Source organism: Mobula birostris, chromosome 1, assembly GCF_030028105.1.
Source record: "Mobula birostris isolate sMobBir1 chromosome 1, sMobBir1.hap1, whole genome shotgun sequence".
NCBI lineage: Eukaryota > Metazoa > Chordata > Chondrichthyes > Myliobatiformes > Myliobatidae > Mobula > Mobula birostris.
The window spans coordinates 178,620,528-178,640,640 of record NC_092370.1 but is presented as its reverse complement, the minus strand read 5'-3'; the positions used below and the strand labels follow the sequence as shown (position 1 = coordinate 178,640,640).

Below are 20,113 nucleotides of genomic sequence, written 5' to 3'. Positions count from 1 at the left end.
GACTGCAAAGCACTCCAGCGTGTGGTGAAAACTGCCCAGCGGATTATTGGTACCTAATTGCCCACCATTGAGAACATCTACCATAAACACTGCCTGGGCAGGGCGAAAAGCATTATCAAAGAAGCATCTCACCCTAACCATGGACTTTTAACTCTCCTCCCATCCGTAGGTGCTACAGGAGCCTCTGCTCTCGCACCAGCAGGCACAGAAAGAGCTTCTTCCTTGAGGCTGTGACCCTGCTGAACCTCACATCACAGCGCTAAGCAGTATTGCACCCATATTGTACTGTCTCAGTATTTCTATATTTGTGTGCTGTAGCACTTACTTTTTATTCGCAGTTATTTTGTAAATAACACTATTCTTTGCATTTCTGGTTAGATGCTAACTGCATTTCATTGGCTTTGTATCTGTACTCAGCACAATGACAATAAAGTTGAATCTAATCTAAATACACACACACACACACACACACACACAGTATACTATAAAATCAAACTAGTATATAGACCAGGGGTTGGCAACCTTTTTGCCTCTGTGGGCCGGATCACGTATTAATGAGCGGACGGTGGGCCAGATAAATGCTATAAAAAACTTGAGATATGGGAATTATCCATTTAAATACATCTAGTTATGTTTTGCCTCAAATTAATGAATAATGCATGCTAGAAAATCATTTGTGCTTAACCAAGGATGCCAATTAGTAATCAAAGAACTCAGTTTAGTTGCAATTTATTTCAATCAAGGCATCTTTTGAATTTAATAAAATGACACAAAGAATCTTTAAACATAAAACGTATGAACATGATGCATTGAACGGTGGTAAATTAAGTATAATAAAAAATAAAATTTTAATGCAAACAGTCGATAAATCAGTGTGAAACTTGCTGCTGTTTGTTCCGAAACTAGCCTTCATTCACTCAACTTCATCTTTCCTTGCTTGCCCAGTAAACTTGTTCAAATTTCCACTATGGTGTGCCTTGTAATATCTGCTGATATTTGCCACCTTCTTCACAGCAACATTTTCTAGGTAAATGAGACAAACTGGTTTCCCAGCTTGCTCGATGAAGAAGTAATCTAGTCTTCAAGTGTCTTGGAAATTTCGGCACTCAGTGTCTACCCTCCCGCATTTTGCATTCATTCCCATTGGAATTTTTTTCTTTGATTTTATTTCAAAACATGAGTTATTCAACAAGTATCGTAGCACATGCAAATATCTGGATATTTAGTGTGGATTTCTTGTTAAAACACAGTGACGCTGTTTCTGTTTACAAATTTGAACGATCCCATCTGAAAACCTGCACGTGTACAGAGAGTATCTAATACATATTATTAAGATAGTCTGCCTTCCCGTCATTCATATATACCAGAGTTTGGTTTGGAACAAAATAGAACCCGAGGCCAGTGTAACAAGACGCCATGCATGTCCATCAGTGTGGTCGCGTGAAACACTCAGAATAAGGAAAAAAAAAATTGCTCGCGGGCCAGATAAGCATAGTATACCAATATTTGCTCATGGGCCGGATTTGGCCCGCAGGCCGTAGGTTGCCTACCCCTGAAATAGACACCTACAGCATAGTAGCATAGTAAATTTTAAGTTGTCCCATTTGGGCCTAAAGATTTAATTTGCATGAAGGATTTCTTACTCTTGTGGGATAACATCTTTCCTGATAGCAGGGAGGAGGGGGTCACTCTGCTTGGCAGGAGAGACTTATGGTTGTCAAGCAATCTCAGGTTCTAGGGCTTCCTCCATTGTGATTGTTGGAGTTGACTCTGGGACTGCAAGAAGTGGTTCTGACAGCTCTGGACCCTTTTTTCCCTGGATGTGTTGGCATCCTGAACAATGCATGTCAAGCTTCACTGGACGATGTGGATCGTAATGTGTGAGTACAGTGTCTGACATCACAATTTGTTTTTACTTTTGAAAGCCATCTCACACCGCTTTGCCCATGGCCATTTCTTCTTGATCTGTAGTAATGAGTTCAAAGGGTGGAGCACCTTCGCCAGATTTGGTAGGAACCTGTTGTAGTATTTTACAGATCCTAAAAGGGGCTGCAACTGTGACATGTCCTTTGGCCTTGGGGTATCTGCCACTGGTTGCATTTTCTCAGCACATGTGTAACCCTTGTGTGTCCACAGTGTGACCACAGTATGTGATGCTCGGTTTAAAGAACATAGAACATAGAAAACCTACAGCACAATACAGGCACCTGGGCCCACATGTTGTGCCGAACATATAACCATATAACGATTACAGCATGAAAACAGGCCATCTCGGCCCTTCTAGTCCGAGCTGAACTCTTACTCTCACCTAGTTCCACCGACCTGAACTCACCCTCCATTTCTTTCCTGTCCATATATCTACCCAATTTAACTTTAAATGACAACATCAAACCTGCCTCAACCACTTCTGCTGGAAGCTCGTTCCACACAGCTACCACTCTCTGAGTAAAGAAGTTCCCTCTCATGTTACCCCTAAACTTTTGCTCTTTAAATCTCAACTCATGTCCTCTTGTTTGAATCTCCTCCACTCTCAATGGAAAAAGCCTATCCATGTCAACTCTATCTATCCTACTCATAATTTTAAATACCTCTATCAAGTCCCCCCCTCAACCTTCTACGCTCCAAAGCATAAAGACCCAACTTGCTCAACCTTTCTCTGTAACTTAGGAGATGAAACCCAGGCAACATTCTAGTAAATCTCTTCTGTACTCTCTCAATTTTATTGACATCCTTCCTATATTTCGGTGACAAGAACTGTACACAATACTCCACATTTGGCCTTACCAATGCCTTATACTATTTCAACATTACATCCCAGCTCCTATACTCAATGCTCTGATTTATAAAGGCCGGCATACCAAAAGCTTTCTTCACCACCCTATCCACATGAGATTCCACTTTCAGGGAACTATGCACCATTATTCCTAGATCCCTCTGTTCTAAAGCATTCTTCAATGCCTTACCATTTACCATGTATGTCCTATTTTGATTAGTCCTACCAAAATGTAGCATCTCACATTTATCAGCATTAAACTCCATCTGCCATCTTTCAGCCCACTCTTCTAAGTGGTCTAAATCTCTCTGCAAGCTTTGAAGACCTACTTCATTATCCACAACTCCACCTATCTTAGTATCATCTGCATACTTACTAATCCAATTTACCACACTATCATCCAGATCATTAATATATATGACAAACAACATTGGACCCAGTACAGATCCCTGAGGCACACCACTAGACACCGTCCTCCAATCTGACACACAGTTACCCACCACTACTCTCTGGCGTCTCCCATCTAGCCACTGCTGAATCCATTTTACTACTTCGATATTAACACCTAACGATTGAATCTTCCTAACTAACCTTCCGTGTGGAACCTTGTCAAAGGCCTTACTGAAGTCCATATAGACAACATCCACCGCTTTACCCTCTTCAACTTTCCTAGTAACCTCTTCAAAAAATTCAATAAGATTTGTCAAACATGGCCTTCCACACACAAATCCATGTTGACTGTTCCTAATCAGACCCTGTCTATCCAGATAATTATATATACCATCTCTAAGAATACTTTCCATCAATTTACCCACCAATGACATCAAACTCGGGCTGATAATTGCTAGGTTTACTCTTAGAACCCTTTTTAAACAATGGAACCACATGAGCAATACGCCAATCCTCCGGCACCATTTCTGTTTCTAATGACATTTGAAATATTTCTGTCAGAGCCCCTGCTATTTCTACGCTAACTTTCCTCAAAGTCCCGAGGAATATCCTGTCTGGACCTGGAGACTTATCCACTTCTATATTCCTTAAAAGCGCCAGTACTTCCTCTTCTTTAATCATCATACTTTCTATAACTACTCTTCTTGTTTCCCTTACCTTACACAATTCAATATCCTTCTCCTTAGCGAATACCGAAGAAAAGAAATTGTTCAAAAATTGTTCCCCACCCCAGAAATTACTAGGCCTACCTATAGCCGTATATTTTACTAAGCTCCATGTACTGGGAATAGGTACAGAGGAGATGTCAGGGGTAAGTTTCTTACTCAGAGAGTGGTGAGTGCGTGGAGTGGGCTGCCATAAGAATTCACACTTGTTGCATTGTGCTCTGAGGCCAAATCTTCCAATCTTTTTAACACAGTCTTGAGATTTTGGAGATGTTCCTCGTTATCCTTACTGGTAACAATGATATCATCCAGGTAACACTGAGTGCCTGGGCAGCCTTGCAGCACCTGGTCCATAGTTATCTGCCAGAGCGAAGGTACAGATGCTACATGATAAATAATCCCACTATGGTGATAAAGCCCTCTGTGAGTGGTTATGGTGAGGAACCCTTTGGACTCTTGCCATTCTCCTCTGATGTCTCTCATTAACAAGATATTTTTGCCCACATCCAGTGAGTGGCAGTTATGCTTTTTTTTGTTTTCCCACACCTTTCTCTCAAAACTCTAGAGACTGTTCTGTGTGAAAATATCTGGCGATCAGCAGATTCTGAGAAACTCAAACGACGCTGTCTGGCACTAGCAATCATTCCATAGTCAAAGTCACTTAGATCATATTTCTTCCCCATTCTGATGTTTGGTCTGAACAACAAATGAACCTCTTGACCATATCTACATGCTTTTATGTATTGAGTACCACCACAAGATTGTCTGATTAGATATTTGCATTAACAAGCAGGTATACCTCATAAAAGTACACCTATATGCCTAGTATATAGTTCTGTTACTAATTATAGATCACAGGTCCTTAAATTCTGAACAGTTAGATCTGATCCTCATCTGTCCTCTGTATCACAATGATAATCTGGCACAACAGATTGTGTCCACAATGTGGAGATTGAAATTAGACTCTGTAGCCTGTGGAATGTTCACTAATGCTGCTTTGGATAAGTGCACCCGTGACACGTAGACCATGTGGAATTTTCCTTCTTGCCAATGTTCCCATTGTAACCTGCAAGGCTAATGTGAAAACTGCACCTCTCAATATCTGGCTTACTCAGCCAGGGGTATTACTGGTGAGCCACTCTTTATGCTTCACATTCAAGTCCTCTATATTTTGCGTCATAGAATCACAGAGAAATACAGCATTGAAATAGGTCCTTTTCCTCTCCCAGTACACACCACCCAACAACCATCATTTTTACGTTAACTCTACCCTAACCATTTCTTTTCTCCCTACCCTCTCAACAACTCCTCCTACCTCACTGTGCACTGATTAAAGCATACAGTGGCCAATTAATCAAATAAATTGCATTTTTGAGATGTGGGCGGAAAATAGGTAACATGGAGGAATACCATGTGTTACAGGGAGAATGTGTAAACTGTGCACATATAGTGTAATTGCTTCCCTCAGTGACTCCACCAAACAGTATTAAGTATATATGGAATTATGGATTTAATTGCTGGATGGAGTATGGCATAGTATTCTCCTTGATAGCACTTTGTCCATATTTGTTGTTAAATCAAGAAACCAATGCAAAATCAAATCTGAAGTCCCAGACCAGTCTCCCACATTTTCCCGCATCAACAACCCTGACGGGTTTGTCCAGTTTGAGAGATAGTAGTGATGGTATGAAATATTTTGATATTTATTGAAATTTATTAAACTGTAAATACTATTATTTCAAGCTGCTGCTCATTTATTTTGTTAGACAACTTGTCCCAAGTGCTAGCAGGAAGCACTGGACAGAGATGAGCATAGATTAGTCATGTCAAAGTGTAATCTTTGGGTCTTGCCAAATAGTTCCATCAATTTTATTTTGTGAATGAAGACGACAACTCACAAAGGTTCTCTTTCCCTTGTATAGCAACAATTAAGGCACAAACTGTAAAGTTATGCATGTTTCCTTTTAGCAATAAAATATCATGTTTAATTTATAAAACACTATTTTACTGTAAACAGAACGGAAACTTTGGTTGGTTTTAACTTACCCATAAATTTCATATCCTTTTTTTTAGCCTAAAGGTGACCAAAAATGAAAGACTTGAGTGGATTTTGAGTCACTTTTTTAAATAAAGTTTGCAAAGTCATGTTCAAATTAACATTTTGCAGTACTGCATATTTGCCATATCATGGAATACATCAGACTGCACTGGTTCAACAATCATTAGTTGTTTTTTTCCAGTAAGGAGGACAAAGATTTCCTTCTATTGGTAACCATAACAACATTGGTTCCCTGACTGATAGAATCTTATCACAATCATCAAAAACCAGCTATTTGAATGTACCACACGCAGCTTCTAAGCAAAATCCCAGTCACAAAGTAAAATATACATACCATTGTTCATTTTTGCTTTAGGTTCTGTATGAAATAGTAAATGCCAGAATTCAGTTATCATTTTAGTTTATTTCTCTACAATGTTGTCAGTAATAAGAATTGTTTATGAATGTCTTGCAAAACCTCCGATTAAACTTCATTCTTTAATTAAATCAGCGTGACGACAACAAATATTTTCATTGGGTTGTTCAAAGACTTCTTTTCACATTCTCATTCCTGCAACAGTAATCTGAATCTCTCATATATAATAATAAATTCTGGTCTCAACACACTGCCAACAGGACTGCACTGGAGTACTCTTATTTGTCAGCCCAAGTGTGCCCACATAATTTAATGCAGATTGGTCCAGGTGTAAAGAGTGCATATAACTAGTGACAGGATAAATAATCAGCCAGCAACCGCAACGATTTAAAATGATGTTGGGTAGAGAGCTGGTGAACAGGTTTAAGTTGCAGAAGAATGGAAGGAAAAGGCAAAGAACAGAACTAACATTTTGGAAGTTTTCACAAACTAACAATGATGGTTTGATTGGCAGATTATAAAGTGTAGATCTATGGGAGGGTTCTGATAGTGGATGGGTTACCAGCGTAATTTGTTGGTTCGAGAAGAAGCAATCCTACTTGTGGTAAACCATATATATATATGTTGTAACTGGGTTAACTGTCTGGACACACCCCTCTGCTGACTGCCCCTGTGGCTCCTCCCACAGATTCCTGTATAAAGGTGTCTCACCTTGCCCCTCCCCCTCAGTCCGGGGCAGACACTCACCGTGGAGGTCGTACTGTACAGCGAATAAAAACCTTTTAGTATTTTACCAAACCTCAGTCTTTTGGAGTTATTGAAGGTGCTTCACTACTCTTCCCATCCTATTTCCATCACTACAGAGGCATTTTATTTCTTCATGGATTCAGCATGAACAGGCTGTTTTCAGCTGCTGACTTTTGAGAAGATTAGATAACCCAGTGACCTTTGCTTTGTACAATAGCTGGTAGTTTCATGATATCATTTAAATAAAGAACCATTTGCCACATAAACATTGGTTTCCTGTTCCTCACTTTTCCTCCATTTAAAACTGTATGTGGGTTGGTTCATGATCCAGAATAATTAAATCTCTGACACAATTGCCACTTAGCTGTTTTTTGCAATCACAAAGTTCTCACAGAAATTTGGTGACCTGTGCGAATATAAGGAATGTCCAGGATAGCAATCCTGAAATGCAATGGGTCAAAGCAATCTCTGCAGTAAGAACATAAGGAATGGAGGAACAAGGAATCCAGAATAACCCACCTACTTCTCAAGCTAGCTTTGACCTAACAGCCAAACCAATACCTCAAGTCATCTTTTCACAACCAATTATAGTACTTCTTGATTCCCTGTTATCCAAAAACCTACTGTTTTCAGTTTGGAATGCAACCCGACCTAAAATAAAAGTTACAAAGGCTTACTAACTGAGCAACTAACTTTCTTGTCATCAGTGTTAAATGGCTGAGTCCTTTCACTCACGATATGCACGGTAGCAGAGTGGTAGCACATTGCTTTACAGTACCAGTGACCTGGGTTCAACTCCCACTGCTGCCTGCAAGGAATCTGCATGCTCCTCCTGTGACAGCATGGGTTTCCTCCCACAGTCCAAAGATATAATGGTTGGTAGGTTAATTGGTCATTGTAAATTGTCCCGTGATTAGGCCAGGGTTAAATCGGGGGTTGCTGGCTGGTATGGCTCAAAGGACTGGAAGGGCCAACTGTGCTGTATCTCAATTCTGAGACAATGGGCCCAACTGTGCTGGATCCAGCCCACTATTCAGGTTCATGTTATTGCATTCATCTGCCTGTCTCTGTACCTAGAATATTACTAGCTCTTTACTTTTTTAAATATTCAGTTTATCTCTTTGAGAGATACAGCACAGAATAGGCCCTTCCAGCAATCCCCGACAACCCCGATTTAACCCTAACCTAATCATGAGACAATTTACAATAAACAATTACGTCTTTGGACTGTGGGAGAAAACCCACGCACTAGCAGGGGAGGATGTACAGAGACTCCTTACAGAGGATGCCAGGATTGAATTTTGAATTCTGATGTCCTGAGCTATAATAGCATCATGCTGACCGCCATGCTACCGTAGCACCGTAGTTTGGTGCAGTGATGTCCTAGAGGTAGTGACTCTGCCCCAGTATGCTGGCAGCCTTTGATAGGAGTCAAAGCTGGGAATGAACTTTGTTTTCAGTTTAATCTTGTGGGATTATATTTTTGTGCTTAAACGTCTTTGACATTAAGGTAAATAGTCTTAATTAAATAAATTAACATTAGAATAAAGTAAAATGCTTTCTAAAAGATAATTCTCGAAATGAAATATGCAAGTTTTGGATCCCATACAGAGGCCAATTCACCAGCATCATGCTGTGGAGTTCCATCAGGACAGTGCTCTTGGTCACGTAATCAAAGTGGTGTCCACCATGGAGCAGAGTGACAAGTGCACACGATCAGTCCCTGAGTTTCAGCAGTCTGTGCAAGTTTCACACTTTTGTGGTACCAACTGAATTCCTGTTAGTCCAAAGCTGTAGTCATCATTAGCACAACTCAACCCACTGTCTCCTAAACTGCTGTTATTAATTAACCTGCAAGTGTTAATGTATTATACTCTCAATTACCCTATAATTATTTTCTGTTTTTTTTGCCTATTTCTCTACTCTCAAGTACATTACACACATAACAAGTCAATCAAACAACGTCACTGTCTGGCCTATGGAAACAACCTCAATAATTACTCTGTCAGTTCTTTTCAGGTTCTTATATCTCAATGAGATTAGCTGTCATTCTCTGAAACAGTAGTGAAAATAGACAAACCTTAATCTTTCTGCAATGAACAATGCTTACATCCTTCAATCTAAAGAATCTATGTTACAGAGTCTCAAAGATAAACATATACTGTCCTAGATATAGAAACCAAGGCTGCATACAGTACTTCCACGTGTGGTCTCAAGAAGCCCCTATGTCCATTAAAAAATTAGAATTGCCCTATTGATAGATACAATGTTGTTGAAACAGATTACTCACAAGAGTAAACACAAGGGATTCTGTAGATTCTGGAAATCTAGAGCAACATACACAAAATACTGGAGGAACACAGCAGGTCAGGCAACAGCTATGGAATTGAATAAGCAGTCAATGTTCTGAGGGCAAGATCCTTCATCAGGACCGTCCTGCAGAGTCCCTCCAGCATTTTGTGTGTTCTACTCACAGGAGTAACCTGTCAATGAAATCATAATAGAAACAGAAAATATAAGAAGCACTCAGCAATGTCAGACTGTATCTGTTGCAGAGAGAAACAGACTTAATATTTCTGAAATGTTAACTGTTTCTTTTTCCACAAGTACTGCTGGACTTGCTGTTTTGAGAACTTTCTGTTTTCACTTCAGACTTCCAGCAGTCTATTTGAATTTCATACTATATCTTTTGTTGGGAAAAACTAAAAATAAACAAATATTGCAATAAAATTTCAATTTTTTCTCAATATAATCTTCTTGACAGGGAAACGCTGGATAGAGCTTTGGACCCCTTCCATAACCCAGTCCATACCTCTGGATCAGAATCAGAATTAATACTGCGGCATATGTCATAAAATTTGTTGTTTGTGGCACCAGTAATTCCGATACATAACAATAATAAACCTAAAAATCACAATTTAAAAAATCAGTACATTCGTTATGTATAAGTAGTGCAAAAAGAGAGCAAGAAAATAAAGTGAGATAATGCACATTCAGAAATCTGATGGCAGAGAGAAGACGCTGCTCCTAGAACTTGGAGTGTGTGCCTTCAAGCTCCTATACCACGTCCGAGATGGTAGCAGTGAGAAGGCAGCATGTTCTGGGTGATGGGATTCCTTAATGATGGATGCTGCCTTTTGAGGCGTCATCTTTTGAAGATGTCCTCGATGCTGGAGAGGCTAGTGCCCATGAGTTTGCAACTCTCTGCAGATTTTTCCATTCCTGTGCAGTGGTCCAGATGGTGATGAGTTAGAATGCTGTCCACGGTACATCTGTAGAAATTTGAGAGAGTCTTGGTGACGTACCAAGTCTCATCAAATTCCTAGTGAAATATAGCTGCTGTCATGTCTGTATGCTTACTGTATAACTGGGGTTCAACTGTTCCAGAATGCTTTGTCAGTAATGTAGCAGGACCACAGAGCAGGATGCAACATCTGCATCTCAAGGGGAAATTAAATTTTCTACAAGGGAAAGTCATGGAATAGAAACTGGGATGAGAATGTAAAGGAAGACATCAGCCCAGTTTTGCAGCATTTACTGCTATTATTATATTTTAAAAATATCCATCTTAAAGTGCTTCTGATAGTCTTAAACACTTTTTACAGGCGCCATACAAGGAAAGCATACTTAAATGCTTGTCTGAATTATTTGTATAATTTTTGATCAACTTACAAGCACAAAAATGGATAAAAGTACAAAATGAATGCTGAAAATAACTTAATGTGTCAAACTTCCTAGGAGCTTTGGCAATGGAAATTAAATCAATGACACTGAAGTATAAGGATGAAGAGCACGCAATAAAAGATTGCATCTAATCTGTTCAATAAAAGCTAGATTTCTTTAGAATTATGAACAATTTTTCACTGGAAAACAGAACTTATAGTGCACATAATCAGCTTTTGATGATAGGTTATCAACCTTGATGCATTAAATCTGTAACTTCACAAATGCTCAGTATTTCTAGCATTTTGTTTTATTGTTTGAGGTACAATTTTTCAAGATATGTTAAACTGACGTACACTTAAAAGATTACTCAGAGTAAAGTCAAGAGGATCTTCCATATCCTGCCCAATAATTAACTCTCAATAAGGCAAATTAGAAAGACTCATCTGAAAAATTAAAAAACCTAATTTATCTTGTAAGTAGTTACCATATACAGTGGGGCTAATACTTGCCTTCCCTTGGACAAAACTTTGTACTTCAGGACTTTTCAGATGCTATTTTTATATATCTCTTATATTTAATTTATATTCTTATTTTGAAGTTGTGGCTGTTATAATGGCAGCTTGTTCAGCAGTTTCATACCTTTAAATATCGTAAGAAATTGTCTACATACAGTGGATTCCAGTGAATTGGGACACATTGGGACCCGTACATTTTGGCCCAATTAAGCAACTGCCCCAATTAGCCAAAGGTTGATGGAAGTAGTTAAAAAGGAATAAAAAAGACAAACTACTATTTAACCGAGTAACAAATTAAGTATTTAAATAAAATACCGAACAAATTAGAACACTATCAAATCTACTAAGTACTATAAACCTGTGTATTACTTCCTAATGGTTTTCAGCAGAGGAATTCAGCGTACACTGCCATGTTCTTTTGATTGACTGTAATTGAACAAAATCAGTGCAGACATCCTGTGTAGAGCACACAACGCTATTGACAATTGCATTTTCCATATCTTCATTTTCATTGTAAGATTCAAAGTGAATTATCGATCCCTTCAGGTTGTTCATAGTTTCCAACTTGAAGAACAGTTCTGAATTGTCTGACTGCTTATTTCCCATCAATTATCAGTGATCAAAATCCCTGCTTTTTGAACACAAGCATATACAATTGATGCTATTTTAAAACTGTTCACTCTAAGCACGGTGAGCTGTCTAATAGCCTCATGAGTGCGTGCATATAATGCTAGTTAGAAACTGTTTGGCAATTAAGTGGCATAGTGTCCCAAATAAACAAAATGAATCTGGCTATTTTCGAGAGGAGTTTTGGTTTTTTAAGAGTTGGCCCAAATAAGCAGCTGCCCTAATTAACCAATGGCCCCATGAACCAGAATACACAGTATACTTTATTGTATTCATATATAACCAATACTTTGGTTTTCATCCAAAAGCAACAAGTAACTGGAAGTATATGTAATTGTTCAGCTGCCGCTAACAAGTAAGTTGGATTGCTGCTGAATTCGGTATCTTACTCTTCATCAGCTTAGAACAATAAAGGTCTTGGAGTTTGACCTACTTGGGTGCCACTTTATCAGGTACACTTGGATACCTGCTTGTAAATGCAAATATTTAATCAGCCAATCATGTGGCAGCAACTCAATGTATAAAAACATGCAGACATGGTCAAGTGGTTCAGTTGTTAGTCAAACTAAATATCCAAATGGGTAAGAAATGTGATCTAAGTGACTTTGACTGTGGAATGATTGTTGGTGCCATACGGGGTCACTTGAGGATCTCAGAAACTGCTGATCTCCTGGGATTTTCATGCACAACAGTCTCTAGAGTTCAGAAAGAATGGTGTGAAAAACGAAAAAACATCCAGTGAGTGGCAGCTCTGCAGCAAAAATGCCTTGTTAATGGGAGAGGTCAGAGGAAAATGGCCAGACTGGTTCAAGCTGACAGGAAGGTAACAGTAACTGAAATATCTACACTTTATAACAGTAGTGAATATCTCTGAATGCAGAACATGTCAAGCCTTGAGGTAGATGGGCTACAGCAGCAGATGACCATGAACATACACTCAGTGGCCACGTTATTAGGTTCTTGAGGTATCTAATAAAGTGGCCATTAAGTATATATGATGACTTTGACAGAAGACTGAGATCTTTGAGTATTGAACGCAGATATAGAGCTTACAAAAAGCCTAGGAAAGCCAAAGATTTCGGCAGCAGCCTGGTGCTTGTCAGCGTCAGTTGCAGATATTTTCCAAGCACAAGCTAATTAAGACATATCATAATAGATGATTCATGGCAGATTTTGTGTCACTTCTGAAGAATATCTTCCAGTGGAAAGACATGCAGAAGCAGCCAAAAAACTAAAGCTGAGGACAGGAAGGAGACAGAAATCCCAAAATTTTAATCCAAAATTTGGATGAAAGGAGCAGATAGCTTGGAAAAGAAGCTCATGCATGGAAATAGTGCTGTGCTGATTTTTTTTTGTATTAGTGCAGACCATTGCCAGAAAAAGTTTAATGACCTGACATGGCAGAAAGAGCGGCAGACTGGCCACTGGCCACCTTTTTTGTTTGCATCATAGATACCAACATATGAATAACACACATAAAGGATAGCAAAAACCCAGTTGTTATAGGATAAGTTTGTGGACAATTATACAAACATAGCAGGTCACAAGTGACATTCCAGACTTGAGGGAGGGTCCAGAACAGGTTGGGAGCCATATAGAACCAGCTACAGAAAGTTAGTGGATCTATAAAGGCTGAGATTAAGTGATATATTTCTCAAAATCAGCAATGGCTAGCCATCTGGCTCACAAATATCCTAAACGAGTTCTGGCCTATATGTGACTCCAGACACACATCATGTGCTTGACTTTTAATGCACTAGCAAACCACTTGCGTGTATCCTTAACCAGAGAGCTCAAAGAAAGAAAGAATAAAACTGGACAGACTATCTTGGGGACAATAAGCTGTCCAGTTTTGACCCTGTAAAGCCCATATCACAAGTGTCTAAAATCAGAGATTTGTTTCAAAGTTAATTAACAGTCTGATCTAGTCCTACTCACAAAAACACCCACACCTTGCAGCATGCTAGCCTTTGTTAAAATCACATTTTCTGGATAAATTACGGCATTATTTGTTCAGAAAAGAGATCAACAGATTTCTGGATGTTAATGGAATCAGGGCTACAATGATGGTGCTGATGAATGGCAGAACAGGCTTAAGGGGCAGAAGGCCTACTTGTGTTCCTACTTATGTCCATACTGCTATGACAAGTGCAAGGAAATCTTGACACTGGCTCCAGAAACCATGAACTCTCAAAGTATTAGATCAATATGGGCAAGAAAATCTACTTATTACCATATCTTACCCCACCTCAGCCGATGAATTAATAAGAACATAAGACATAGGAGCAGAATTAGGCCATTCAGCCCATCACGTCTGCTCCGCCATTCCATCGTGGCTAATCCTGGATCCCACTCAACCCCATACACTTGCCTTCTTGCCATATTCTTCGAAACCCTGACCGATCAGGAAACAATTAACTTCTGCCTTAAATACACACACAGACTTGCCTCCACTGCAGTTTCTGGCACAGCATTCCACAGACTCACTACTCTCTGGCAAAAAAAAAATCCTCCTTACCTCCTTTCTAAAAGGTTGCCCCTCAATTTTGAGGTTGTACCCTCTAGTTCTGAATACCCACACCACAGGAAACATCCTTTACACATCTACCCTATCTGGTCCTTTCAACATTTGGCAGGTTTCAATGAGATCCCCCAGCATTCTTCTAAATTCCAGTGAGTACAGGCCCAAAGCTGCAAAACGCTCCTCATATGTTAACCCATTCATTCCTGGAATCAGCCTCGTGAACCTCCTCTGGACTCTCTCCAATGACAACACATCTTTTCTGACAAATGGGACCCAAAACTGTTGACAATACTCCAAGGGTGGCCTGACTAGTGTCTTATAAAGGCTCAGCATTATCCCTTTGCTTTTATATTCTATTCTCCTTGAAATAAATGCCAACATTGCATTTGCCTTTTTTTTTACCACAGACTCAACCTGCAAATTAACTTTTGGGAGTCTTGCACGAGGACTCCTAAGTCCCTCTGCACCTCTGATGTTTGAACCTTCACCCCATTTAGATAATAGTCCACACTATTGTTCCTTTTACCAAAAATGCATTATCATACATTTCCTAACGCTGTATTTCACCTGCCACTTTTTTGCCCATTCTTCCAATTTGTCTAAGTCCTGCTGCAATTGCATTGCTTCTTCAGCACTACCTATCCCTCCACCTATTGTTGTATCATCCGCAAACTTTGCCACAAGGCTATCAATTCCATTATCCAAATCACTGACAAATAAAGTGAAAAGTAGCGTTCCTAACACTGACCCCCGAGGAACACCAGTAGCCACTGGCAGCCAGCCAGAAAAAGCTCCTTTTATTCGTACTCACTGCCTCCTCCTGTCAGCCATTCCTCTATGCATGCCAGTATCCTTCCTGTAACGTCATAGGATTTTATCTTTTTAAGAAGCCTCATGTGTGGCACCTTATCAAATGCCTTCTAAAAATCCAAGTAAATGACATCTACTGCCTCTCCTTTGTCCACCCTGCTTGTTACTTCCTTGAAGGACTCAAAAAGATTTGTCAGCAAGATTTCACTTCACAGAAACCATGCTGCCTTTTATTTATTTAATATTAGTCTCCAAGTACCTCGAAACCTCATCCTTCATAGTAGACTCCAACACTTTCTCGTTAGGCTAACCGGCCTGTAATTTTCCTTTCCTTTGCCTTCCTTCCTTCTTAAAGAGTGGAGTGACATTTACAATTTTCCAGTCCTCTGCCACCATGCCAGAATCAAGTGATTCTTGAAAGATCATGATCAATGGATCCGTTATCTCTTCAGCAACCTCTCTCAGGACACTGGGATGTAGTCCATCTGGTCCAGGTGACTTATCCACCTTAAGACCTTTGACTTTGCCTCACACTTTTTCCTTTGTAATAGCAATGGCAGTCCCTGCTGCTCCCTGACACTTGCAAACCTCTAGCATACTGCTAATGTCTTCCACAGTGAAGACTGATGCAATGTACCCATTGCTTATCAGCAATTTCTTTGCCTCCATTACTACCTAACCAGCATGATTTTACAGTGGTCTTATATCAACTCTCTCCTCCATTTTACTCTTTATATAACAGAAAAAACTTTTGGTATCCTGCTTTATATTATTGGCTAATTTGCCCTCATATTTCAACTTTTCCTTTCTTATAATTTTTTTAGTTGTATTTTGAAAGCTTCTCAATCATCTTTCGGAGGGGGAGGGGGAGAGGGAGGGAAAGAAGGAGAGAGGGAGTCAGAGAGAGAGAGATACATTCATATATATACACCAAGAGAGGGGAGGAGAGGAGGGGGGAGGAGGGGGGGGAGGAGAGGGGGAGAGAGAGAGGGGAGGGGGGGAGGGGAGAGAGGGAGGGGAGAGAGGGAGGGGAGAGAGGGAGGGGAGAGAGGGAGGGGAGAGAGGGAGAGGGGGAGAGAGGGAGAGGGGGAGAGAGGGAGAGGGGGAGAGAGGGAGAGGGAGAGGGCGAGAGAGGGAGAGGGGGAGAGGGGGAGAGGGGGAGAGAGGGAGAGGGGGAGAGAGAGAGAAGGGAGGGGAGAGAGAGAAGGGGAGAGAGAGGGAAGGGGAGAGAGAGAGGGAGGGGAGAGAGAGGGGAGGGGAGAGAGAGAGGTGGGGGAAGAGGGGGTGAGGGGGGAGAGGGAAAGAAAAACGTTAGGGTGTTCCAATATGTTTAGCACACTGGTATCTATTCATAACATGGACGATTGCTCAAACCTGTACTGTTCTCAAGAAGCTTGGCCTCATTCTGCACAATACAACACTCTTATCCTCCATTAATCATGCTAAATATTTATGCACACTCTATGAATTGCAATTTCTCATTTTGGCTATTCCAGCAAAGCTTCTTTCACCAATATGGCAAGAGAAGTAGGTACAACAGAATCCCATTACTTGCAAGTTTTCTTGCTTGTTTTGCATCATCCTAAATTTTGTTTAATTCACTTTTCAAGATTTTATTTTTTGGAAAGGCTGACATTTATTGTTTATCTCTTTACCTTATACTGAATGGCTTGTTAAGCTTTTTCTGAGGATATTTAGGAATTAATCACATGGGGATTAATCAATGTTTGGGACCAAGGATTGATTACACTAGATGACAGATCTCATCCCCTGAATAATAGTAATAGGTTTTTACAGCAATCTGGAGTTTATGCAATGTCTTTATTAAGACCAGTCATTGATTTTAAATTACTAACTGCAGTATTTCAATGTAGGTCTCTGAAATTAGAAACAAATTTTCGAAATATATTTGCAGTTCTTCCTTGTTATGGATTACATTCTGGATATCCCTTCCCAAAAGCATTGTGGGAGCGCCTTCATGACAGAATTGAGATAGTTTAAAAAGAGTGCCTCACCACTAAACTTTCCAAGGGCAATTAGCTATGGGCAATGTGCTGGCCTTACTAGTGATGTTCAGATCCTGGAAAAAATAAAGGAAGTTTAAACCAAATTGGTAGATGAAGATATCATGACAATAATACTGATGATGGGTAAAAGTATGAAGACATTTCATTTTGGCAAATGTTGATAATGAGAATAAGGATATATGACCAAGTCACAAGAGTTGCTGGTAAAATCCACTAACGCGGTGCTTTCCTCAATTTACCTCAATACTTTTCTTGCATTCGCAGGTACTTAAGTTTGTGGAAATGGAAATTTAAGTTAAGATGTAGCATTCAATAAGGAGAAAAAAAGACAGGGCACATGGGGTGGAGTGTGATGGGTGAATATATGTCCTTGAAGGCCTTAGGAAAACCTTTGGAGTTTATGTGATTTAGACTTTAGCAAGACTCATCTGAAGAGAAGTAGTTTTTGAAACATCACACACCTGAGGCAAGTCTCTGTGAAATTGCAGCACCTATTATCAGCAACATTATTTACAATTTTAAAGCACTGGAGGTATGCAATGCTGTTCTGGAAAATCCTTTACTTCAGGAGTGATCCAGGATGATTGGATTCCTCTTTCTCCATAGAAATGCAGATTGCCTAATTTAAAACAGGAAAGTTTATCAAGAATCCTCTCTGCAGACTCTGGGTATTTTCAGCTGTCTTGTAATGCTTTTAGAAACCACCAGAAGCTATTACATCTTCTATCCTGCTGTACAATGAACAGAAGAGTTTGATGGGAATCAATCAGCTTAAGGTTTCAGTTTCCGAAACATATCCCAGGCAAAAGATTATCCCTTCCAAGAAGGAAGGCAAGGTAAAACTAATCAAGTAGAAGACTTCCGCAAGAAGGTGGCCAGCATAGGCATTCAAGTTCTGTGCAGTTTAACTCAGCTAGAGACTTCCCAGATCACAGCCTGCCTCACAAGAAGCATTAGGATCAGAGATCAATGTGTTCTTTTAGACAACTTGGGTGAAGAATGGAATGAAGAAAAATAGAATGGGTAATGCATTATAGGCAGTTGCAATAAACTTTACATGTTCATGTCCTCATGAACAGTTTGAAAATGTTAATGGTCCAAGTGAAAAAGACAGGAGGTGTGAGATCCCGGGATGCATGAAAGTCTAAGAAGATAGTTATCGTAAGGGAATGGGAGAAATAACTGCAGATCCAAAGGAAAATATATACAGTGTAAGGTTTTTTCTTTTATGTTACTGCTAAGGTCAATAAAATGGCTTCTCTGTACTGTTAACTGCTGAGGCAATGGTTCTCTATAGCAGCATGTTTGGGTTATAACTAGTGATAACGGGACTTGTATTCATTTGCTAACCAATTGGGATAGATGTTATTCTTTCTGTCTGTGTGAAAGCTGTTAGTTTGCGCGCTTGGGGGAGAAGGCACGAAGAGGATGAAGAGAGAAGAGGTGGCTTGGGGAGACGGTTGCCGGACCCGCTGGGCCTGGGCTTGGAGTGGGAGCCCAGGGGTCGACAACGAGTGAAGGAGGATCAGCGAAAGGGAATCAGTGAGCCCCAACGTTTGGGCACTGGACACGTTTATGAGATTATTGTCCCTTTTTATTTGTTTTCCTTTTCTTTTGTTTCTCTACTAACCCCATACTTAAATATAAAATCTTAATCATTTGACTGCACATTGTGGACTGAATGTTATTTCGGGGTACTGAGGTTACACAGGGGACACAACACGCAACATCCACTCAAACAAGAATGTTAAAGTTTGGCCGGGTAGGGGGTGCCACCCCCGAGATCATGCCACTAGGCAAAGCGAGTGTTACAACTATTAAGGAATATTTCATTGTGTTTTGATTTTCGATGTTTCTTGCACCTATCATTAAGTAGTCTTCCTGATGAATATCCACAAGTAATGCACTCCATGTTCATAAAACTTCCAAGGGGCTATAGCCATCTCAATTCCATCCATGTTAACTGATGCTTCCAAAGGCACCCCTTTTGCCTCAGATATCCATTATGCCAAAGGAGTCTACATATTGAGCTTCAGCTCATCTTTATATAGGTTATTGTATGTTACAGACATTAGTTGTGCAGATATTGCATAACAGCAAAGGCATATTATTCTTGTATGTGGCAGAGTAATACTTCAGATTATACACAAGGTTGGCATGCAAGTTGACAGTCTTTTTTTGCAGCCAATTCTATTAAATAGAATGACAATTAAGCAGAATACCATGACTAACATAATCAAATTGGTGACTGAATGTCACAATACCTTCTGGTCAATAGAGCAACCACTGAGCAAAGTCATTATAAGTGTAAATTAAACACACCAGAAATGTCAAAACACCTCATTTCACTGAACTTGAAAAGCGAAATTTCCATTTTATTGCCAATAACACAATGATGAAAATTTGGCTCCAAAAACAAGATGCACTGACTTTTTTTTAACTAAAATTCTGAAGTTTACCGATAACATGCATTTAACAGCAAGTAGAATTGCCATTGCCTTGCTTTTACTGATGGAAATCCAATTGAAAATTATACTGTATTCAACATCAAGCCAAAACTAATACTAATATACCAAGTAGATTCAACTATTTACTGCATTACATTTTCAAAGACTATAATGTATTGATTATTTTAATGGCATCAGTACTTACATTGTCGTACAAGGCCTGAAGGGTCTCCAAATCCACTACTGAGTTGTCCAGATTTAAAATAGCTGAAATTACATGTTACATATAGCGCATTAAATCAAATTTATTGGCAATGCTGAACATACTGTCACATTGCACTAGTACTGCATCTTGAATAGAATCCTACATACAGTACATCTCTTATAAACAAGAAAATGAACATTTCACTATTTTAATGTCACAGGGTATAGTTCACAGAAGGCACCA

The 20,113-nt window shown here is 39.7% G+C and overlaps 1 protein-coding gene across 2 annotated transcripts in view; it reads right to left on the bottom strand.

The window, feature by feature from the left end:
- Positions 1-20,113, bottom strand: part of fmn1 (formin 1) — a 411,005-nt gene that overhangs the window by 151,873 nt on the left and 239,019 nt on the right. For both annotated transcript variants that reach the window (XM_072266825.1, XM_072266835.1), the window contains one exon: positions 19,871-19,932. In XM_072266825.1, the coding sequence (XP_072122926.1) occupies positions 19,871-19,932 (62 nt within the window). The remainder of the gene's footprint in view (positions 1-19,870; positions 19,933-20,113) is intronic.